Source organism: Equus quagga, chromosome 18 (assembly GCF_021613505.1).
Source record: "Equus quagga isolate Etosha38 chromosome 18, UCLA_HA_Equagga_1.0, whole genome shotgun sequence".
In the NCBI taxonomy this organism is placed as follows: Eukaryota; Metazoa; Chordata; class Mammalia; order Perissodactyla; family Equidae; genus Equus; species Equus quagga.
The window spans coordinates 21,634,188-21,656,825 of NC_060284.1; the positions used below are offsets into that span (position 1 = coordinate 21,634,188).

General features: G+C 35.8%; 1 protein-coding gene across 9 annotated transcripts in view; it reads right to left on the minus strand.

The window, feature by feature from the left end:
* Positions 1-22,638, minus strand: part of COL24A1 (collagen type XXIV alpha 1 chain) — a 348,320-nt gene that overhangs the window by 90,927 nt on the left and 234,755 nt on the right. For all 9 annotated transcript variants that reach the window (XR_006886072.1, XM_046645896.1, XM_046645897.1 and 6 more), the window contains 5 exons: positions 19,517-19,570; positions 15,206-15,259; positions 14,678-14,731; positions 13,331-13,384; positions 13,077-13,184 (listed from right to left, as the gene is read on the minus strand). Coding sequence is in view for 8 of the 9 variants with exons in the window: in XM_046645896.1 (XP_046501852.1) it covers positions 13,077-13,184; positions 13,331-13,384; positions 14,678-14,731; positions 15,206-15,259; positions 19,517-19,570 (324 nt within the window). In the remaining variant the exon portion in view is untranslated. The remainder of the gene's footprint in view (positions 1-13,076; positions 13,185-13,330; positions 13,385-14,677; positions 14,732-15,205; positions 15,260-19,516; positions 19,571-22,638) is intronic.

The window sequence follows — 22,638 nt, forward strand, 5'->3', positions numbered from 1 at the left end:
TGCTTAGTGTACTTTCAGACTTAAAACTAGTCCATCACATGAGTGCAAAATGGTATGTTATTTGCAATTTCTATTTGCATATTCCTGATTATTAGGGAGGAATGAATATTTATTCATAGTTACTTGACATCTAAATGTGAATCCATCAAGAGCCATCCCCTCTTCCCAATATCCAATCTACCAATACACCTACCATGTACCCACATGTTCTGCCGCTCTTCTCTTACAAAGGAAGAAGTGTCTGTTTCCTGTCTAAGGCCAGCTCCTGGACTGTATCTAAGCCCGTGTCTTCTCACTTATTCAAGGCCCTCTCTCATGAAAACACCCTTATCTCACTTGCTATTAACTTTTCTCTCCTGACTGGATCACTTCCAACAGCATTTAAATACGCTAAATATTACTCATTAAAAAAAAATCCTCCCTTGACCTCCTGGATTTCCTTCCCTTCCTCCCTTCCTTTCTTCCTATCCACTCACTCATTCAATTTCTCACGTACTTTTCTAGTTCCATTTTCTGTCTTCCTCACAGCAAATTTTTTGGAAAGACTTGTTTATGCTCACTGTCACTATTTCCTTACTTCTCATTCTCTCTTCATTCGGGCTGCTGTTCTCACCACACCTCTGAAATTACTCTTTTTCAGGTCACCAACTGACCTCCATAGAGCCAAATCCAATGGTCAGTTATCTGACTCATTTTATCTGAAGCATTTTTTTTTCATTCTTGCAGTTTTTTTACCTTTGTTTTCATGCTTCCCTGATTTTCCACTTACTTTCAACATCTCCTTATTTATCTGCTGGATCTTCCTCTGCTCAACCTTTTAACGTTGGAGTGCCCTCTTCTGTCTTTTTAAGTGATCTCATCCTGTTCCTGTGCCTTTAAATACCATCTATATTCTAATGAGTCCTAAAATTATGTCACATGTCCTAACTGTACCACTGAACTTCCGATTAGCCTTCCTACTGATGTCTCTTCTTGAATTTCTTGAATTTCAGGCATCTTAAACTTTGTGTCCCAAATTAAACTCTTGAATTCCCTCCTCGAACCCCTAAACTGCTTCTCTCCTAGTCTTCCCTATGTCCATTGGAATGGGGCAATATTTTGAAAATTATTAAAATGCTTTTCTGTTTTGCTTTTTTGAGTACATGAACTTTAACTTGGTCAGCCTGAGCAGTTTGTATGCTCAAGAATTGAATGTATTAAGAGAAGGTTTCTCTATTTACTTTCTTTCCAACTTTAACATTTCACAAGTTGAGCCTGGAGCACCCAGCACATAAGGCTGTCCTGTATTGTAGAGAAGACACACCTTCCATCTATCACAGTAAAACGGTAAGGCTTTTTACGAGATGGTAGAAGGATGAGGATATTTCATGGAGGAAGTAAAGAGAAAGCCTAGACTTTTCTTTTGGCTCCAGGAGAATGTGGGAAAGCAAAGAGGGAGAGAGAGACACACACAGGTGTTCAGATTTTCCTCTTTGTGAGTTTTGGCAGAGAGGGACCCTTCTTCCCCACTACTCATTCAGAATTCAGGAAAGGTATCTTCTCTCTAGATATCACCTGGTTTATGGCCATATCAATTCAGCTGCTCAGCAAAGTCAAAATAAGGAAGACCATATTGTTAAATTTCCCTGAGTGACTTCCTGATTCTTATATGATGTCGATGGGAACTCAGAAATACCCAGGGAGCCTGTGCGTGTGTGTGAAGTGGTTACTACTCTACAAAGACGTGGCTCTCTAGTAAGGGCTGAGGAGCAGACTGCCTGGGCTAGAACTGAATGAGATACTGCAGAACTCAGAGGGATCTACAGGTTCGTGGGGAGCTGACAGGCTAGTTGAGCAAGGGAACATCCTCCAAAAAAGAAATGGAAATTGCCAGCTGCAGGCATCACCATCAGAGGCCAGCCAGATAAGCAGTAAGTAAATTAACATGGGATGTTACCATGGACCTATCACTATGACTAACACCTGCACCTGGATCCAAGCCTTCCTCATCCTTGCCATCATGAGATATGCAGACTCAACATGGAAAGGAGTAAAAGATGGAGGTTGAGGACTGATAAATTTGAGAGACTAAGCAGCCGAAGAGTCTGATCATTACCCAAAGAGACTGCTAAATTGTAGGGATAGATTGTTCAAGGTTTCAACAGAATTGGATGCAAAATTTTCTGTCTCCCCCAATTCCTCAACCACTCCTCACTAATCAGTAAGTTACAGCTTGTGAGGAAAATTAGATGAACTAAAAATAAAATAATTATACATTTGCACACGTGTAGGTACCAGTTTGTAGCCCTGTTACACATTTAATGATATCATCATGTACTGAGTTGCTCTGACTAAAAATCAGGATTTATTCTTATTCTTTATTATTTTTTCTTCTTTTTCAACATCCAAACCGTTAGGAAATCCAGTCAGCTACACCTCCAAAATATGCCTTAAATCTGATCACTATTCACTACCTGTATTGCTGCCCTGCATTCCAAACCACCATATCATTTCTCATCTACACTCCCGCCACAGCCTTCTAAGTGGTTTGGTCCACTCTTACCCTCATACTCCATTTCTTCACAACAACCCAAATAATTGCTGCCAGCATTAATCAAACATCTCTCCCTATTTAAGACCCTCTAAATGGCTGCCCTGTTGCAATTAGAACAACCTCCAAACTTCTTATCATGGTCTACAATCCTCTACATGATCTGGCTCCTCCCATTTCTCTGACAGCATGTTTTCTAGTTATTTACTACACTCTAGCTACTTGGGCTTTTTTTTTTTTTTAAACAGAGCGTTCAATAAACACCCTTTCTGCCTTAAGGCAATTGCATTAGATGTTCCCTCTGCCTAGAAAGCTCTTTTTCTTAGATATTCACAGGACTGGCTTCTTCTTATCCTCAGGCATCTGGCTCATTGTACCCTAAGGTAGTCCTTTTGTGATCACCCCAATTTAAAGTGGCTCCTTTACACTCTCTACCCCACTACCATGTTGTACCTTCTTCATAGCACTTATCACTATGAGAGATAATTATTCTTGTTTACATTGCCTTTCCACACTACAATATAAGTTCCATGACAGCAGGGACCTTGTCTGTTTTGTTCATGGCTGTAACATTAGTACCTAGAACTGTGCCTGGAATATAAGTGATGCTTAATAGATATTTAATAAACAAATAAATGAATGATAGAATGCATGCCCAAAGTAGAAAATATTTAGCCTTAATCAGACAGTAAGCTAGTCTACTAGGTATTCATTTCTAAATAACATCTTAAAGAACATGTACTAAATGTTGGAAGTAAAACCAAAGTTTGTGAATAAAAGGAAAAGGGTAGCGAGAGATTTTTATAATACTTTTCAGCTTCTAGTAAATGGAACATACAGATCTACTAGGAACCTTTTGCAGAATGACCTTCTGCACGTACATGAAGAACTCATTATGTGTGAGAAAAGAGGCTGTCTGTGTTCTATATTGCCTTTTCTTTTGTCATTATAATGAGAGAGGTCTCCCTTAGTTCTTTGGTTCACTTTTATTTTCTCTCTTCAAAGATAGGTTGTTTTTCTTTTTAGGGGGAAGGAGTAGGTAAACTTAGGCTGGTTTATTTTAGTGCTTGTTCTGAAATACAAAAGTAATATTTTGCTCCAAAATGTTGGTTTTTAAAAGTTAACATGATCCACTGCAACCCATTTGTGTATTTAGAGACTTATAGAGCAGACTGGAAAAATAGCAACATTTTCTACACTGTGCATGTTTTAATAGATATCTTCAATAATTACAGAAATAAGAATGCTTTTGTATAAATGTCCTATTGACAGAGAAGAGTTGGCTTGATGTTCAGGCTACTCACAAAATAGAGAAAGGAGTTGGCATTCCTATTGATTATTTTAAACTTTGTGAAAGTAGCTATATGGTCAGAAGTAATGCATCACATCTATTTTTTTTAACAACTTTATTAAGATATCATTCACATACCCTATTATGAATCCATTTAAACTGTACAATTCAATGGTTTTTAGTATATTCAGAGTTGTACAACCATCACCACAATCAATTTTAAAACATCTTCTCACCCAAAAAGAAATCCTGTACCCACATGCAGTCACTTCCCATTTCCTCCCAACCCCCTCAGCTGTAGGCAACCACTAATCTACTTTCTGCCTCTATAGATTTGCCTATTTGGATATTTCATACAATATATGGTCTCTTATGACTGGCTTCTTTCATGAGGCATAATGTTTTCAAGGTTCATCAATACTATAGCATGCATCAGTATATCATTCCTTTTTATTATCAAATAATATTCCATTGTATGAACATACTACATTTATTAATAAATATTTATTATTTCATCAGTTGATGATCATTTGGGTTGTTTCCACTTTTCGGCTATCATAAATAATGCTGCTATAAACACTCATGTACAAATTTCATTTGAACATGTTTTCAGTTCTCTTGGGTAAATACCTAGGAGTAGAATTGCTGTGTCATATGCTAACTCCAGATTTAACGTTTTGAGAAACTGCTAAAGTGATTTACAAAGTGGCCCCACCATTTTACATCCCACCAGCGATGTATAAGGGTTCCATCATCCTCATCAAAACTTATTTTCTTTTTTTTTAAATTATAACCTTTCTAGTGGATGTGAAGAGGATACCTCATTGTGATTTTATTTGCATTTTCCTAATAGCTAACGATGTTGAGCATCTTTTCAGGTGCTTATTGGTCAACTGTGTATCTTCTTTGGAGAAACATCTGTTTAAATATCTAAATAAATATCTGTTTAAACTTTGCTCATTTTTCAATTGGGTTATTTTTCTTTTTATTATTGAGTTGTAAGAGTTCTTTATATATTCTGGATATAAGTCCCTTATCATGTATGATTTGCAAATATTTTCTCCCATTCCGTGGGCATCTTTTCACTTTCTTGATAGTGTTCCTTGAAGTATAAAAGGTTTAATTTTAATCAAGTCCAATTTATCTATTTTTTCTTTTGTCACTTGTACTTTCGGTGTTATCCAAGAAGGCTTCGCATAACCTGAGGTCATGAAAATTTACTCCTATGCTTTCTTTCAAGACATTTATTGTTTTAGCTCTTACATTTAGGTATATGACCCATTTTGAGTAAAGTTTTGTGTGTAGAAGGGTCCAACTTTATTCTTTTGCATGTGGGTATCCAGTTGTTCCAGCACCATTTGTTGAAAAGATCATTCCTTCTCTCATTGAATTGTCTTGGTACATCATATGCTTTTGTAATTCAAATTTATTTTGTTCTAGTTTTTCTTCCTGGAATTTATTTCATCCCTTGAGATAGTCAATACCACTAAATACTGTTAAACAAAGTTTAGAAGCTATAGAGTGATTCCCATCAGAGATTATGTTTCTCTTCTGCTTGAAACCTTTCAACAGCTTCTCAATATACTTTGAATAAAACACAACCTTCTTACTATGGTTTAAAAAGTCCTGCATGATCTGCGTCTACCTGTTTCTTCAACCTTATCTCAACTTTTCACTACTCACTGTGCTGCAGCTACAATAGCTCCCTTTCAGTGTTCCAAAAATACCTAGATCATTCTTACCTCCGCATCCAGGCCTGTGCTATTCCATCTACCTGGAAGGATCTCCCAAAATTCTTTGCATGACTGGTTCCTTTTCATTCTTCAGGTTTCAACTGAATTGTCCCCTATCCAGAGAAGCTTTCCCTCAATGCCGTAGGTTGCTCTACCCTTAACTAGTTGGCTTCCCTTGCCTTAACCAGTTATTCTTTTTCATCACTCTGTTTATTTATATCATTGCATTTATCATAATCTGTAATGATCTTGTCTATTGTCAGTCTTCTCCATGATATTATAAAATGTGAGATCAAGGATCTTGATAATCTTGTTCCCCTTGGTATCCCCAGTGCTTAGCAGAGCTCTTGGCTCGTAGAAGGTACTCAAAAACTTTGCTGAATTAATGAATGAACGAATATAGTTTATAGAGTCACAGTCTGTAAGGCTAGTAAAAATTTAGAAACATCCAAACTAATGCTTTTTTAAAGCTATAAAACCTTTTCTTCTAAAGAAAGCCTATACAGAAGCAAATACATTTAACAGATATACAAGGATCTTTTCTGACTCAAATAGGAATAGAAGGAACAGAGTCTTGCCAAGTCAGCATCCTCCCTGACACAATCATCTTGGGAGGTTCTACATAGTTCCAACTCCTGTATTATGTCAAATGTGTAAATTGAGAAACCAAAGAATGACTTACCTAACAATGTACAGCTCTTTAGCAGTAGAGCAGAAGTTTGAGCAATTCAGAGGTCAGTGCAGGATTCTTTCTATTTCTGTTTTGCATTATGACACAAGAGTTCAGAAGAAACAAGCCTAACACTAGAGTCATAGGAATCATTCAGAAGATAAAGATATAGATAATCCTTTATTCCTTAATGCCGCTGACCTCAACTTTCCAAATCGATTACTTTTTAGGAGTTCCAAGGAAACTGTCCCAGAAATAAAAGTCACATACACCTTATCATTCTTTCCTAACCATCAATATTCTTATAATCTTTATGATTTCACTTTTAAGATCCTATTGAAAAGGCTTCTTAGAAAAGGGTGCTTTATTTAGTTTCATCTTCTCTTAAGATATTCATCTTTACCTAATATCATACCATCCTACACAGATGGGAAGCATCACACTTCAATAAATCCAACCAAATTTTGTCCTAAAGGAATAAAACAAGACAATTTCATTTTTATACATTCAACTTTGGAGTCCATAGCTTCACATATGGTTAGTTCTTACATACCACAGTGATAGATTTTTTTTAAGAAATGAATGATAGACCATAAGTCAGACAGATGTTTCTTTTCGGATGCTTCCAAACTCTTTTATCATACAGAGTTCCGTGGCATTTAAGCAACTAAGCATTTTAGCACAGAATTCAAGTTTTATGCTTCTATTTTATATATATAATTTTTTCTTCTGTTCAGAGAAGTCTACATCCTGGATTTGGGACTTTGTTACCGATGCTTCCCTTGCCTTATCTTTCAATCCAGATCTCATTTCCCAATCTTCTAGAAAGTAAAAAGAGTATCTCTTTAACTTGAAAGAAAAAAGTTTTATTTCTTTTGCTCACTCTCTTTCTTGTTTATTTTTTTAAGAATCTAAGGTACCATCTTTATGACACTGCCCAAGGAAGGATCTTTTAAAATGCAAAAATAAATCCAACATCAGGCTGTCTGATTAAGCAATAGTTCCTTGGATCATAAAATTCTTTTGAAAAAATATGCCATGGTATTTTTACTGAGTTTATGAGCTGAAAGGCATTTAAAATTCCAAGGGGAACAACAAAAAGAATAAAAAAGAAACACACATGTGTTGTTACTAAAAAAGGCACCAAAGATGTGTACAAGGCAGGATTGTTCCTGGGAAAAATTATGAAGCAGATGAAATCTGTGTTTATCATTTTTCCATGCCTTGTTTTGAGCCCCTTTTTCATCTCTGCTCTACCCATCACCAGCTGTCATGCTGCATCATCCCTCTCTGGATTCCTGGCTGTGTTATACTATGGCATGCTTAGGCCTTTCTTTTTTCTTACTTCTGTGTTCCTTTCCTCACCAACTTTTAGGGTTCTGCTAGAGAACTAGGCTAGTTGATTGAAAAAAATCCATGCTAAAGTATTAATGACGTTTCTTTGAAGAAGAAGAAGATAGCCCTGAGCTAACATCTGCCACCAATCCTCCTCTTTTTGCTGAGGAAGATTGGCCCTGAGCTCTGTGCTCATCTTCCTCTACTTTATATGTGGGATGCCTGCCACAGCACAGCTTGATAAGCAGTTTTTAGGTCCGCACCTGGGATCCAAACCAGCAAATCCTAGGTCTCCCAATGTGTGAACTTAACTGCTGTGCCACCAGGCTAGCCCCAATAATGACTTTCTTATATAAAAATGAATTTGATAAGAATTCTCAGGGAGATAACCACATCTTCTCAGCATCTGTTACTTGGCTTCTCTGTGACTCCAGCCCCACTGCTAATGGAAGAAAGGAGAGTCCAATTATGGAACACAACATAAGGCACCGCTCAATCACAGAGCTTAACCAGTGGTACCACGCTGCCAGGGACACAGCCTATGACCTGGCCCTACCAGAAGTAACCTCAGAGCACAGATAGTGGCCCCACTTGATCATGGAGGCAGCCAGCATCCCTGCCCAACCAGGGTGCCTGTTCAGTGGCTCCAGTTGAACACAGAGCCTAGCCAGCAGGCACACTCACTGCAGAGACCAGCCAGTGGCAACACTCCCTGTCTCAGGACAGGGGTAGGGACCTCACCCAACTGGAGATCCCAATAGCAATTTGCACCTGCTCATGAACACTACCAGCTGACCCACCCAGTAACCTGAGCTAAGCAGACTGGTGAAAGTCTTTCCCTGCCAAACAAACTTATAATGTGGAAGAGGAATAGCTTACTCAAACATGCCAATAACAAAGGAGGATACAAGGATCATAAAGAATCAGGTATACATGATAACACCAAAGGAAACTAATAAAGCTTCAATAACTGACACTAAAGAAATGGAAATCTAGAAGCTGTCTGACAAAGAATTCAGAATAATCCTCCTAGAAAAGTTCAATAAACTACAAGAACAGACAGACAGACAACTAAATGAAATTAGGAAAACAATGCATGAACAAAATGAGAACAAAGAAATAGAAACCATAAAAATAAACCAAATGAAAATCCTAGAGATGAAGAATACAATGACTGAACTGAAGAATTCAATAGAGAGCTTCAATAACAGACTTGACTAAGCAGAAGAAAGAATCAGTGAACTCAAAGATAAGTCATTTGAAAATATCCAGAGGAGCAGAGAGAAAAAAAAGAATAAAAAAGAGTGAAGAAAGCCTATGGTACTTATGGGACAGCATCAAGTGAAACAATGTATGCATTGTTGGAATACCATGAGGAGAGGAAAAAGAGAAAGGATTAGAAAGTTTATTTAAAGATATAATGGTTCAAAATGTCCAAAACTTGGGGAAAGAAATGGACATTCAGATTTATGAAGTCCAAAGTACTCCAAACAGGTTGAACCCAGAAGGGTTACTTTGAGACACATTATAATTAAATTGTCAAAAGTCAAAGACAAAGAGAGAATTTTGAAAGCAAGAGAGAAGCAGCTTGTCAATACAAAAGAGCCCCCATAAGACTACAAGTAGGTTTCTCAGGAGAAATTTTCAGTCCAGGAGAGAGTGGGATAATATCTTCAAAATATTGAAACAATAATAGGAACAACAAAAACTTGTCAAAAAAGAATACTACATCCAGCAAACCTGTCCCTCAGGAATGAAGGGGTAATAAAGACTTCCCCAAACAAACAAAAGCTGAAGAATGCTTCACCACTACACTTGCCCTACAAGAAATGCTAAAGGGCACTTTTCAAGCTCAAATAAAAGGATGTAAATAACCTCGTAAAAACACATGAATGTGTAAAACTCATAAGTAAAGGTAAACATATACAGTCATGTGTCACTTAACGAAGAGGCTGTGTTTTGAGAAATGTGTCATGAGATTTCATTGTTTCGCAAACATCATTGAATATACTTACACAAACCTAGATGGTACATAAACCCAGGCTGTATGGTACTAATCTTATGGGACCACTGTTGTATATGGAGTTAGGACCACAATTGTATATGTGGTTTGTTATTGGCTGAAATGTTGTTATGCAGCACATGACTGTAACCAAAGCCAGATTCTCTAATATTGTAATGGGGGTACATAAATCTGCAGTCAAAAAGTTAAAAACCAAACATATTAAAAATAACTATACCTACAATAATTTGTTATTGTATACATAATATCAAAACATAAATTCTAAAATCAAAAACATAAAATTTTAGGGGGGTGATGGAGAAGTAAAAGTATAAAGTTTCTGTTTGCTATTAAAATTAAGTTGTTGTCAGCTCAACATAGGATGTTATGAGATATTTTATGTAAGCCCCAAAGGAAAAACATGCAATAGACACACAAGATTATGATAAAGGATTCAAGGCATATTGCTACAAAAAGTCATAAAATCCCAAAGGAAGAGAACAAAAGAGGAAGCAAAGAGCAAATGATCTAAAAATCTCAGTGAGCAATTAACAAAACGGCAATATAAAGTCCTTACTTAATCACTTTAATCATAAATGGATTAAATTCTCTAATCAAAAGACACAGAATGGCTGAATGGATAAAAAACAGGATCCAATGGTATGCTGCCAATAAGAGACTAATTTAAGCTTTAACAATGCAAAAAGACTGAAAATGAATGGAGAGAAAAAGATATTTCAAGCAAATTGTAACCAAAAGAACACAGGGGTAGCAACACTTATATCAGACAAAATAGACTTTAAACTAAAAATAGTCACAAGGGACAAAGAAGGTCATTATATATGATAAAAGGGTCAATTAATCAATGACGTAATAATTGTAAATATTTATGTACCAAACATTGGAGCACCTATATAAACAAAGCAAATACAGAAATAAAAGGAGAAATAAACAGTAATACAATAATACTTGGAGACTTTAATACCCTACTCTCTACAATGGCTAGATTATCTAGACAGAAAATCAATAAAGAAACAATGGATTTGAACAATACTATAGACCAAATGAACCTAACAGACATATACAGAACACTCCATCCAATAGCAGCAGAATACACATTCTTTTTAAGTCCACATGGAACATTTTTGAGGACAGATCATATGTATATGGCCACAACATAAGTATCAACAAATTCAGGAAGACAGAAATTATACCAAGTATCTTTTCCAACCACAATGATATGATACTAGAAATAATAACATGGGGAAAGCTGGAAAATTCCCAAATATGTGGGAATTAAAAAACATATTTCTGAACCACCCATAGATCAAAGAATAAATCAAAGGAGAAATTAAAAAAATCTTGAGATAAACAAAAATGGAAAAACAACATACCAAAACTTATGGGATGCAGCAAAAGCAGTTCTAAGAGAAATGTTTGTAAACATCTACATTAAGAAAAAATGAAAGATCTCAAATAAACAATCTAACTTTACACCTAAAGGAACCAGAAAAGAAGGACAAACTGAGGCCAAGATTAGCAGAAAAGAAAACTATAGGCCAATCTCCCTGATGAATATAGATGTAAAAATTCTCAAGAAAATAGTAGCAAACCAAATTCAACAGCACATTAAAAGGATCATATACCATGATCAAGTGGGATTTATTCCAAGGATACAAGGATGGTTCAGCATCTTCAAATGAATCAAAGTGATACACCACATTCATAGAATTAAGGATAAAAACCATATGATCTTCTCAATAGATGCAGAAAAAGCATGTGACAAAATTCAATAACCTTTCCTGATAAAAACTCTCAACAAATTGGACATAGAAGGAATGTACCTCAACATAATAAAGGTCATGTACGACAAACCCACAGCTAACATCATACTCAATGGTGAAAGGCTGAAAGCTTTTCCTTTAAGATCAGGAATAAGACAAAGTTGGTCACTCTCACCAGTCTTATTTAACATAGTACTGGAAGTTCTAGGCAGAGCAATTAGGCAAGAAGAAGAAATAAACGGCATCCAAATCGGAAAAAAAGTAAAATTGTCTCTGTTTGCAGATGACATGATCTTAATACACAGAAAACCCTAATGACTCCATGAAGAAACTGTTAGAATTACTAAATGATTTCAGTAAAGTTGTAGGATACAAAACCAACCCACAAAAACCAACAGCATTTCTATATGCTAACAATGAATTATCTGAAAAAGAAAAAAAACTATCCCATTTACAATAGCATCAAAAACAATAAAATTCTTAGGAATAAATATAACCAAGGAGGTGCATATCTGTACATTGAAAGCTAAAAGACATTGATGAAAGAAACTGAAGAAGATACAAATAAATGCAAAGATATCTCACGTTCATAGATAGGAAGAATTAATATTGTCAAAATGTCTATACCATCCAAAGTAAACTATATATAGATTTGATGTAATCCTTATCAAGATTCCAACAGCATTTTTCACAGAAATAGAAAAAAACAATCCTAAAATTCACATGAAACTGCGAAAGACCTGAATAGCCAAAACAGTCTTGAGAAAGAAGAATAAAGCTGGAGGCACCACACTTCCTAATTTCAAACTATATTAATATAAAACTATATTAATCAAAACAGTATGATCCTGGCATTAAAACAGACACATAGACCAATGAAACAGAATCAAGAGCCCAGAAATAAACCCATGTATATACTGTCAACTAATATTTGAAAAAATATGGTGCATATTATATGGTTTATGTAGCCAATGGAATATTATTCAGCCATAGGTAGAAGGAAATTCTGCCATTTGCAACAACATGGATGAACCTGGAGGGCATTATGCTATGTGAAATAAGTCAGACAGAGAAAGACAAATACTGTATGATCTCACATATATGTGTTATCTAAATAAACTGAACTCACAGAAACAGAGGGTAGGTTGGTGGTTGCCAAAGGCAGGGAGATGGGGGAAATAAGTGAAGGTGGTCAAAGGGTATAGACTTGTGGGAATAAGATGAGTAAGTTCTGAGGGTGTAATGTACAGCGTGGTGACTACACTTCATAACACTGTATTGCATAGCTGAAAGTTGCTAAGAGAGTAAATCTTAAAAATTCTTACCACACAGAAAAGGTAACTATGCGAGGTGATGAATGTGTTAACTAACCTTATTATGGTAACCATTTAGCAATATATACGTATATCAATCATCATGTCACACATCTTAAACTTACACAATGTTATATGTCAATTATATCTCAATAAAGCTGGAGAAAAAAAAGTTCAATGCCTTGTGTGACACATGGAAAAAGTGTCTTTTCTTTTTAGATGTTAGGAAGGCTGATAATCAGTCCCTGGTTTGTCCCTCTCTCAAGGCACAGGTCCACACCTCCAATTACCCACTGGACATATAAGGTGGTCAGAATGTGTGTGTATGTGTGTGTGTGTGTGTGGGTGGGTGGGTGTGTGTACCTATACAGAGAACTGAGTTCACTGAGTATTTGAAAATGAACCCAGCAGTACTTACCGGAGGGCCCATTAGACCTGGTCTACCCAAGGGCCCTGTAGCCCCTGGTAAGCCTGTCTCTCCTTTTTCTCCATCCTCTCCAGGAAGTCCCCTTTCTCCTGGATCCCCCTGTAACCCAGTAAAAATTTTTAAGAAAGGGAAAGCAGTGAAATAATTATGCCACACAATAAGCAGATTTTTGTTTGGCACATAAAAATAATTGTGTGTAATATTTTAAAGATTTCACAAAAACAACTAAAAAAAGTATAATTTACCTTTAATCCATCTTTTCCTTGGAGACCTTCTTCTCCAGCAGCTCCTGGTTCACCCTATTTTGTAGCAGAAACAGTAAGATTTATTATTCTGCTAAATCATTTATCTTAATTTATGTTTTGCCCATGGTATCTATAGAGAGTAGAAGGTTTATGTACATGTTCCTACTTCTACTGTATTTGTAAGGAGTATTTGACAGTATAATAAGCATGATTTAATTTGCCTAGAATAGCTCTGAAGATGATTTAAAGAGTCATAGACTTGTAAATTCAAATACAAGATGATCCCATAATATTAATAACTTTTAGATAATTAAAGTTAATATATATTCATTTGTTAGCTCTGGAAATTTATACAGCTAGACCTGTGTTTTTGAGCTCAAGGACTGTAAATACTGTAGATCATAAAATTAAAGTACCTTGCCATACTGAATTTACATGGATGAATACAAGTTAACTCAGTCAAAATCAGTATACCAGATTTTTAGGGTCTGCATTTTCTCTGTTACAGAGGAGAGGCAATGTTTAAGGCCCTGGTACATCAAGAAGCTATCTTTCTGATACAGAACTTACAGAAACGCAGAGCCATGCTTTAGGAAGCTATTAAACTAGTAGTGACTCTCTTGCTACCTCAACTATTTAACAGTAAATTAGTCAGTCCATCTTCACAGTTGCCTGTTGCTCCCCCAACTGACATTTCCATTACCTTGAGCTCACACTGCCTGCCCCACTGCATAAGAACAGAAAATGAAAAAGAAAGAAACCGGATACAAAATATATCTCCCTACTTTGCCTTTTAGTAAACAAATATCTCTTAAAAGTACTTTGGGCACTGTTATCGTGGGAAAAAACTTACCACAGCTAAAATTAAAGGCTGTTTATATTAGAGTAATTTCCACAAGCTATCCAATTACAACTATTTACAATTATTTCCTTGAATCTTAAGTTTGCATGACTCTAGTTTTTAGTTGTGGTTTTTTTAAACATAAATTAGATTTCATTCTTTTTTCTGTCTTGTTAGGTCAGGAAACATCCTGAGAGTTGATCACTAGTGTTTGAGAATTTCTTCTTAATGTTAACATTAGTGCCAAACACAGTAACTCCACATATTTGGCAAGGGGTCTGCAGAGCAGACCTGATTCTGAAAAAGGATGTATGAGGTTAGGACTCTAAATGCTACTAAATTACAATGTGAACAAGGTTTGGCATGCATCTTTTGAAATAAAAACAAACATTTTCTATAATGCACCATAAAGGTTTATTATGCAATTTTTGAAGTCTTTAGGATAAGTTTTGAGCCTCTGAAATAGGTGGGCCAGAGTATTAAAATGGTTTCCAGTGGGCACTTACGCGTAATCCTGGTTCCCCAGCAACCCCAACACTGCCTGCAGGTCCAACATCTCCCTAAAGAAATAAAGGGAAAGATTAAATTCTTTACTACTAAAACTGAGTGTCTATTATGGAGGGCATATCATGAGGACAGTGGCTCCAAAATACTTCCTATTTTTTTTTTCCTTTCCTCCAGATTAATTTATTGATAATATTTTGCCCCATTAGCTTTATCATTTGTAGTCCCTCCCTTATACATATATATGTATATATGTACATGTGCATGTGTATACATGTATATGTGTGCATATATACATATATACATGTATTCCCTCCCTCATATATATATGTACACATATCTGTATACATACATAGATACTATTTTTTCTGACAACGATTTTTTCTGACTCATTTGAGAATACTTCCCATTTTTATCTGCTCTCTTTCCCCTGCTTTCAAGGTGATGGGTGTTTGCCAAAACGTGGCAAACATAAGAGATTCAATAGTGAAAGTTTAGAGACCCTCCCCTTTCCTATTTAGGAAGGTTACCTTTGCACCTGGCTCGCCCTGCAGACCAGATTCTCCCTCAATACCCGAAAGGCCCTAGAAGAGAATGATTTGACACGTTGGTAAACATTCCTCCACCAACTACAAAGGCAATAACAACCTCATAAGAAGCCAGTAATAATTTTTAGCTCAAGGCTAAAATATCTATGTCCAAGAAAGGGTCTTTGCTGCCCATTCATAAACTTCATGGCATAGGACCAGGTAAGTTCTGAGACCTTTTAAATGTTCAAATGCCAACACAACGTCACCCAAAATCAAGACTTTTAAAACTTGTTTCTTCTAATCTTTCTTTTCACCATTTAATCCTTGGTCAAGGACTAACTAAATCTTGTTTCTTCTAATTTTCTACCCTCTTACTTTTACTATTCTCTGTTTTTTTTTCACTTTTTACTCTTCCTATCTATTTCCATTCAGCCCTCTGGAACACACTTCCTTAAAAAAATTTGGTTTTGTTTACTGGTTTTACAAAATATATTACACAAAGAAGATAGGAATTTATTCACATTATAAAAGATAAATATATTTATATAGCAGTTTTTCGACTCTCCTTTCATGTGTGGGTCCAGTTGGGAAGCATTTGGTTCCTTTTACTTTGAAAACATACAACTTCTTGCAACCTCTGGCTATTTGTAGGCCTGGAGCTCCTACAACTGCTATTGTATTGGTTTTCATATCTCAGAGATATTTATGGGTATTTTTTTGTCTGTTTTTGTTTTTGAGCATGCTAAGAATGCCTCTCCCTTCTCCCCTTCCTCACTTCCCCTTCCCTTCCGTTCCCTCCCCTCCCGTCTCCTGCTTCTCTCTCCCTCATTCTCTGTGTGTGTAGTTTGCAGCGTTAACTCACAATACTATCTTAATCAAAAGTTTCCTGTTTGCTTTCTATCTTTCAGGGATTCCTCAATAGTTCTGATCCATGGTTGATAATCTTCCTTGTAATTATTAGTGATTAAAATATCTTTTATGCCCTTATAGTATTTTAGATAAGAGGAAGTTCAGTTTTCCATTTTGACTCAGCTTCCGCAATCCATATTCACTTTGCTCTTTTTCAAAATAAAAGCTATACACGCATGACAGTCCAGATGGACTGACAACGGAAAGTCACAGTCCTATTCCTCAGAGGCAAGATTTATAAAACAATTTTTGTTGTGAGTTCTTCTGGTGGTTGCTTCTATAACTCAAGAGTACACCTCTACTTCTGCATGTGTCACCTTGCTGAAAGTTTAGTCCCCTTACACTCCCTCCATTTTACCATCATTTCACTACTTTTTTAATAGTTATATTATTTAAAGTTTTCTGTTGGTCACCTTTGTGACTTCTTTACTGTTATGGGAGGTAGTATAGCATGCTACTTAAGAGGAAGGACTATGAAGACAGACTGCCTGGGTTTCTGCTCTGCCTCAGAAACTGCAGAATTTAATAATATCCCACGCGAAGATTAAAATTCTAAGAGGGAGAATTGAAACTCTCTCAGGACCTCTTCCACATCAAAATTGCTTTTAAAATCACAGACTTTCTCTAATCCCTAATTTCTCCCAATATGTCAGTTCGTCTTAGCTTCTTTTATCCCTTTCTTATGCTAAATCCAATAGCTGATCTTCTGATCTCTGTGGTATCTCATTTCTTACACCAATCTTGGATTAGCACTTTAAATCACCTTCTCCATTTCTATTCCAAGTTGAATATTGTTGGAAAAAATTACTTATGTGCAAAGTGGCATCATCACCTGTTGAGAAGCATAGTGGCTAAGAGAATGGGTTGCAGAGAAAGATTGCCTAATTTTAAACGTAGACTCTACCAGCTATCACTCTTGAGCAAGTTATTTAACCATTTCATGCCTTAGTTTCCTCATCTGCAGAATGAGGATAATAACTGCATCTATTTCATAGGGTGTCGTGAGAATTCATTAATATGGTAAAGCACATAAATACTGCTAGGCACATAGGAAGTGCTCCACCATTGTTAGCTATTATTATCAATATAATACAAATTCACAATCTCCTGCTTCAGCTTGACTTTAGTGAGGTACATCTGCTTTTTTACTTGTCTTTAGTCATTCCCTCTGATATCAACCTCAACCACTATTCTAAACCAGCATATTTTCCTCAACTGACCTACTCAATGCTTACTTCTTATCACAACAGAATTTTTGTCTCCTACTCTATTAAAAATCTTTAAGTTATGAGGTATGACTTCTCTCAGCTTTCTTTAGGCTCAGAGGATGTACCATGATGTAGGTTACCAGCATTAGCTTTTGAGTCAGATATGAATTCAAAGACAGGCTCTGCTACTTGTTAACCATTTACTTTGGGCAGATTAGCAGATTATAACCTTAATCTCTCTAACATTCTTCTCTGGTCTCAGGAAAGGGTATTGCCAACCATCCTGTTGCATGACCTAGAAGTCTAGGAATAATTTTTGACTTCTCTTTCCCGTTTACTTTCCATATCCCACAAAGATGCAGGTTCTGCAGAATTTATATAAAAAACATTTCTCAAATCCATCCTCTTCCTGTCCTTTCTTGCAAGACTACCTTAGTTCAGACTTCCATCATTTCCTGCCTGGCTGAATGCCACAGCCTTTTACATGTCTTTACTCTTGTCTTTTCAAATACATCCTCCACGCGGCTACTAGAATTATCTTCCAAAAATAAAAATCTGATTTTATCACTGCTCTGCTTATACCCTACAAGATTTTAAAAAGATGCAACTTCTTAACAGAGGAAACAGGACTTTTCATGATCTAGCCATTTCTGTGTAACTTCATCTATTATCCCTCCTTGCTTCGATTTTAAGCATCAAAGAATCTATATTGCTACATGTGTGCATGTTCCTGATTATACTATGCCTTTTCTGGGCTAACTCCTACTCATTAAAACTCACGCCATTGCTGCCTCCCCCCGCCCCGTGTCTTCTTTTTCCCCTTATCCAGGTGGGTTAAGTGCCCATTGCTGTACTCCTATATTGCCCTGTGATTATCTCCATCCTTGGGTCTAACACACTACAATATAGTGATCTTTTATATGACTATCTTCTGGAATAGATTATAAACTCCTGAAGGAGTTGGGGACCATATCTCAGTCATCCTTGAATCCCCAGTGGATGCAAAGTGCCTAGCAAGAAAATATGGGAGAATCATGGAATTAAAAACAGGTCAACAAATCTAAAGCACATGGGGGAGGAGAAACGTTTCATTGGGATGTTGTTGAACAGGTCTGCAGAGGTTAGATAATGTAGAACCTTATTTATTATGTTAAGAAATTGGCATTCAAGGCTATGAGAACCCTTGAAAAATTTCAAGGAGAGAAATGATATGACAAAGATGCACTGGCAACAAGTAGCCAAGGAATGATGGGAGTTGGAGGAGACACGGAATAAGAGCAGAGGACTAGAGCACTGGCAATAGAAATAAAAAGGAAAGGACAGAGTTGAGACACTAGGGGGGCTTATTCAAAGGGAGAAGGTTGCTGACTGGAGAGGATGAAATAGGAAGAGTCGTCTAGGACGACTCTCAGTTTTGGGTTATTGGGCATAAGGAATATCTTTCAGTGAGATGGGAATAAAAGGAGGAACAGTGGGAAAGTGATAGGTTCGGTTTAGATATTTTGAATTTGAGATGTTTGTGAGATATCCAGGTGTATATGTAAAAGACAAGAGGAAATCAATAACTGGAACTGAAGAGAGAGGCATGAGTTAGAGCTATCAAGCTGAGAGATATCAGAATTATGTTGGTAATTAAAGTCACTGAGATAATACAATTGCTAAACTGAGGAAGAGGAAGGACAGTTTCCCACCAAGACTGAGAAAGACTAATCAGAAGGTAAAGAGCGGAACCGAGAGAGAGCGGTTTCACAGACGCCAAGGGAGGAGAGAGTGTGTCTAACTTATTTAGAGCTAAAGTTAACAGACAACAGAAATGAAGTAAGTGGATTTTATAACTGTAGCAAGTGTGGTTTATTATTCCAAAATATATTCTGATACACTTCTCAATCTTCTTCTAGAAAGGACATAGAACATCTTGGAGTGAAGGGCTCTCAAGTTAACTCTAAATCAGAGAAGGGAAGTTTTATTCACTCTGTTATTTACATGAGGTGTTAAGAGAACTTTACATGTATAAAATTAGGTTCATACAACAGTCATCTCTGCTTTTAATGGAATTTTAGGCTTTATTTTCTGAATATGAAACAAAACACTATAGAATTATTCTCCAAAATATATATCTAATATATCAACTTTACCTTAGGGAAGTCTTACAACAGTATTGAGTACTGACTAAAAACAGCCACAAAAAAGTTACCTCAGCACCCATTTCTCCAGGAGCTCCAGGATCACCTTGCAATCCTCGTGGTCCCTATATATTAAAATAAAATTTAAGGTCTGAGAATCAAATCTTATTCTAATATTTCAATTGACATATGCATCTAAATATGGAATTTATAATATATCATATGTAATATAATACATAATACATTTATCAATGTATTACTTTATTCTCTGTATAAACATAATATATCTTTAGTTGATTCATCTGTGTTTTTTTGTAAATAATATTAAGTTATGCTTGGATTCAAAAGAAAAGGAAAAGGAAAGAAAGGACAGTACCTGTCATTCTTTCATTCCCTAATTCATTATTAAGTACGTAATAACTATGAAATATTGTGGTAAGTGCTTTCAAAAGTTATCTTATTTAATGGGTATGACAATTATAGATCTACTTAATATTCCTGGCAAACATGTGACAAACAAAATAGCACTTTTAAAAAGCAAATATATGGTCTCCAATGAAATAAAAATATGTTGGTCTTTGCCTGATGTCATCCTTTACTGCAGTAGTGCGGCCAGCTAGAGAATTCTTCCGTTTCACATGAATAGATGTAACGTGGTATAATCGACTAAGGTGCAATAAAATGCATGTTGGGACCTTTATGGAAATCTCAGTCACTGTAATACTGAATAGTACAATTTTAAGTAAACAAACATTGAATGATTAGCTTATTGCATAAACGTTAAATTCTTGAACCTCTTCTTAGTGTGTGGAATAACCCTTCTGTTTATTACTTGCATATAGGAAAACTGATTTTTAAAAAATGTTTATTTTATGTCTTGCCATTATATTACTCTCTCTCGGTAGTTGAAAAAAAACAGAATTAAGTCTTTGGGTTTTCTAAGTCTTTTGGGTTTATTTGCATTTTGTCTAAATAATAATGCTTTCCTTTCCTTATATGATCATTTCTGTGTCATATCCCACTACACTAGCTATAACTTTTTGAATAATGTTAGATAATACAGTGACAGTTGGCAAGTTTATCTTGTGGTTCCTATGCTTCTAGTATTTTGGTGTTTCCTAGCAGGCTGAATGCAGATATAAGATAGATATACATTACCACATTACAGAACCATGCTTGACTTTACTACAATATTTTGGTTTAGCTAATAGACTTACAGAGGTTTGAGATTTACATAAAAATTGAAAAGAAAGTGCAGAGAGTTCTCATTTACTACTCCTGCCCAGTTTCCCCTACTATTTAACATCTTGTATTGGTGTGGTACATTTGTTACAATTGATGAACCAATACTGATACATTATTACTAACTAAAGTTACTCATTTACATTAGTAAACTCTGTTGCACAAGTTCTATGAGTTTTGAGAAATGCACAATATCATGTATTCACCACTACTGTATCATACAAAACAGTTTCACTGCCTTAAAATTCCCCTGTGTTCCACCTATTTATCTCTCATCCCCTTCCCCTAACTCCTGGCAACCAACGATTTTTTTTTACTATCTCTATAGTTTTGCCTTTTCCAGAATGTCATAAAGTTGAAATTATATGGTAGTTAGCCTTTTCAGAGTGGCTTCTTTCACGTAGCAGGATATATTCAGAGATTCCACTATGTCTTTTTGTGGTATAATAACCCATTTCTTTTTATTGCTGACTAATATTCCATTGTTTGTTTATCCTTTTAACTTTTGAAGGACATATTGGTTGCTTCCAATTTTTGGCAACTATGCATAAGCTGCTATAAATATTCATGTGCAGATTTTTATGTAGACATAAATTTTCTACTAATATGGGTAAATACCAAGGAGCATGATTGCTGGATTGTATGGTTAGCATGTGTTTAGCTTTGTAAGAAAGTGCCAATTTGTGTTCCAAAATTACCATACCATTTTGTATTCCCACCAGCAGTGAATGAGAACTCCTGTTGCTCCACATCTTTGCTAGCATTTAGTATTGTCAGTGCTTTGGATTTCAGCCATTCACATAGGTGTGTAATGGTATGTCATTGTTTTAATTTGAAATTTTCTAAAGACATAAGATGTTGAGCATATGTTCATATGCTTCTTTGCCATCTGTATGTCTTCTTTGGTGTGGTATCTGTTTAGATCTTTTGCCCTCTTTTTAGTCAGATTGTCTTTTTTCTTACTGTTGACTTTTAAGAGTTCTTGCTGTATTTTGGATATAAGTACTTTATCAGATATGTGTTTTGCAAATATTTTCTCCCAGTCTGTGGCATGTTTTTTTCATTCTCTTACATGTCTTTCACAGAGCAGAAGTTTTTAATTTAAATCAAGTCTAACATCAACTTTTTCAGTCATGGATCATGCTTTTGGTGTTGTATCTAAAAACTCATTGCCAATATCCAAGGTCACCAAGATTTTCTCCTATGATATCTTCTAAGAGTTTCATAGTTGCATTTTATATTTAGGTCTATGATTCATTTTGAGTTAATTATTGTGAAAGGTGAAAGGTCTTTGTCTAGATCTACTTTTTTTTTTTTCACCTGTGGATATCCAGCTGTTCCTGCATCATTTTTTGAAAAGACTATCCATAGAATTGCCTTCGCTCCTTTGTCAAAGATCAGTTGACTATATTTGTGGAGTTCTATTTCTGGGCTCACCATTCTGTTCCAATTATCTGTCTATTCTTTTGTCAGTACTATACTGTCTCGATTACTGTAGATTTACTTTAAGCATTTAAGTTGGGTAGTGTCAGTCTTCTGAGTTTGTTCTTCAAATATGATGCTGGCTATTTTGGATCTCTTGCCTTTCCATGTGAACTTTGGAATCTCAATATTGACAAAGTAACTTGCTAGGATTTTGACTGGAATTGCTTGAATCTATGGATCAAGTTGTAACATACTGACATCCTAACAATATTGAATCTTTGTATCCACGAACATGGAATATCTCTCCATTTATTTAGATCTTCTTTGATTTTCTTTGATCAGAGTTTTGTAGTTTGCTCATATTCTGTATACATTTTGCTAGATTTAAGCCTATTTCTTTTTTTTTTTGATACTAACATAAATGGCATTGCATTTTAAAGTTCAAATTCCAATTGCTTATTGCTGGTATATAGGAAAGGAACTAACTTTTGTATATTAATCTTGTATCCTGATATCCTGAAACATT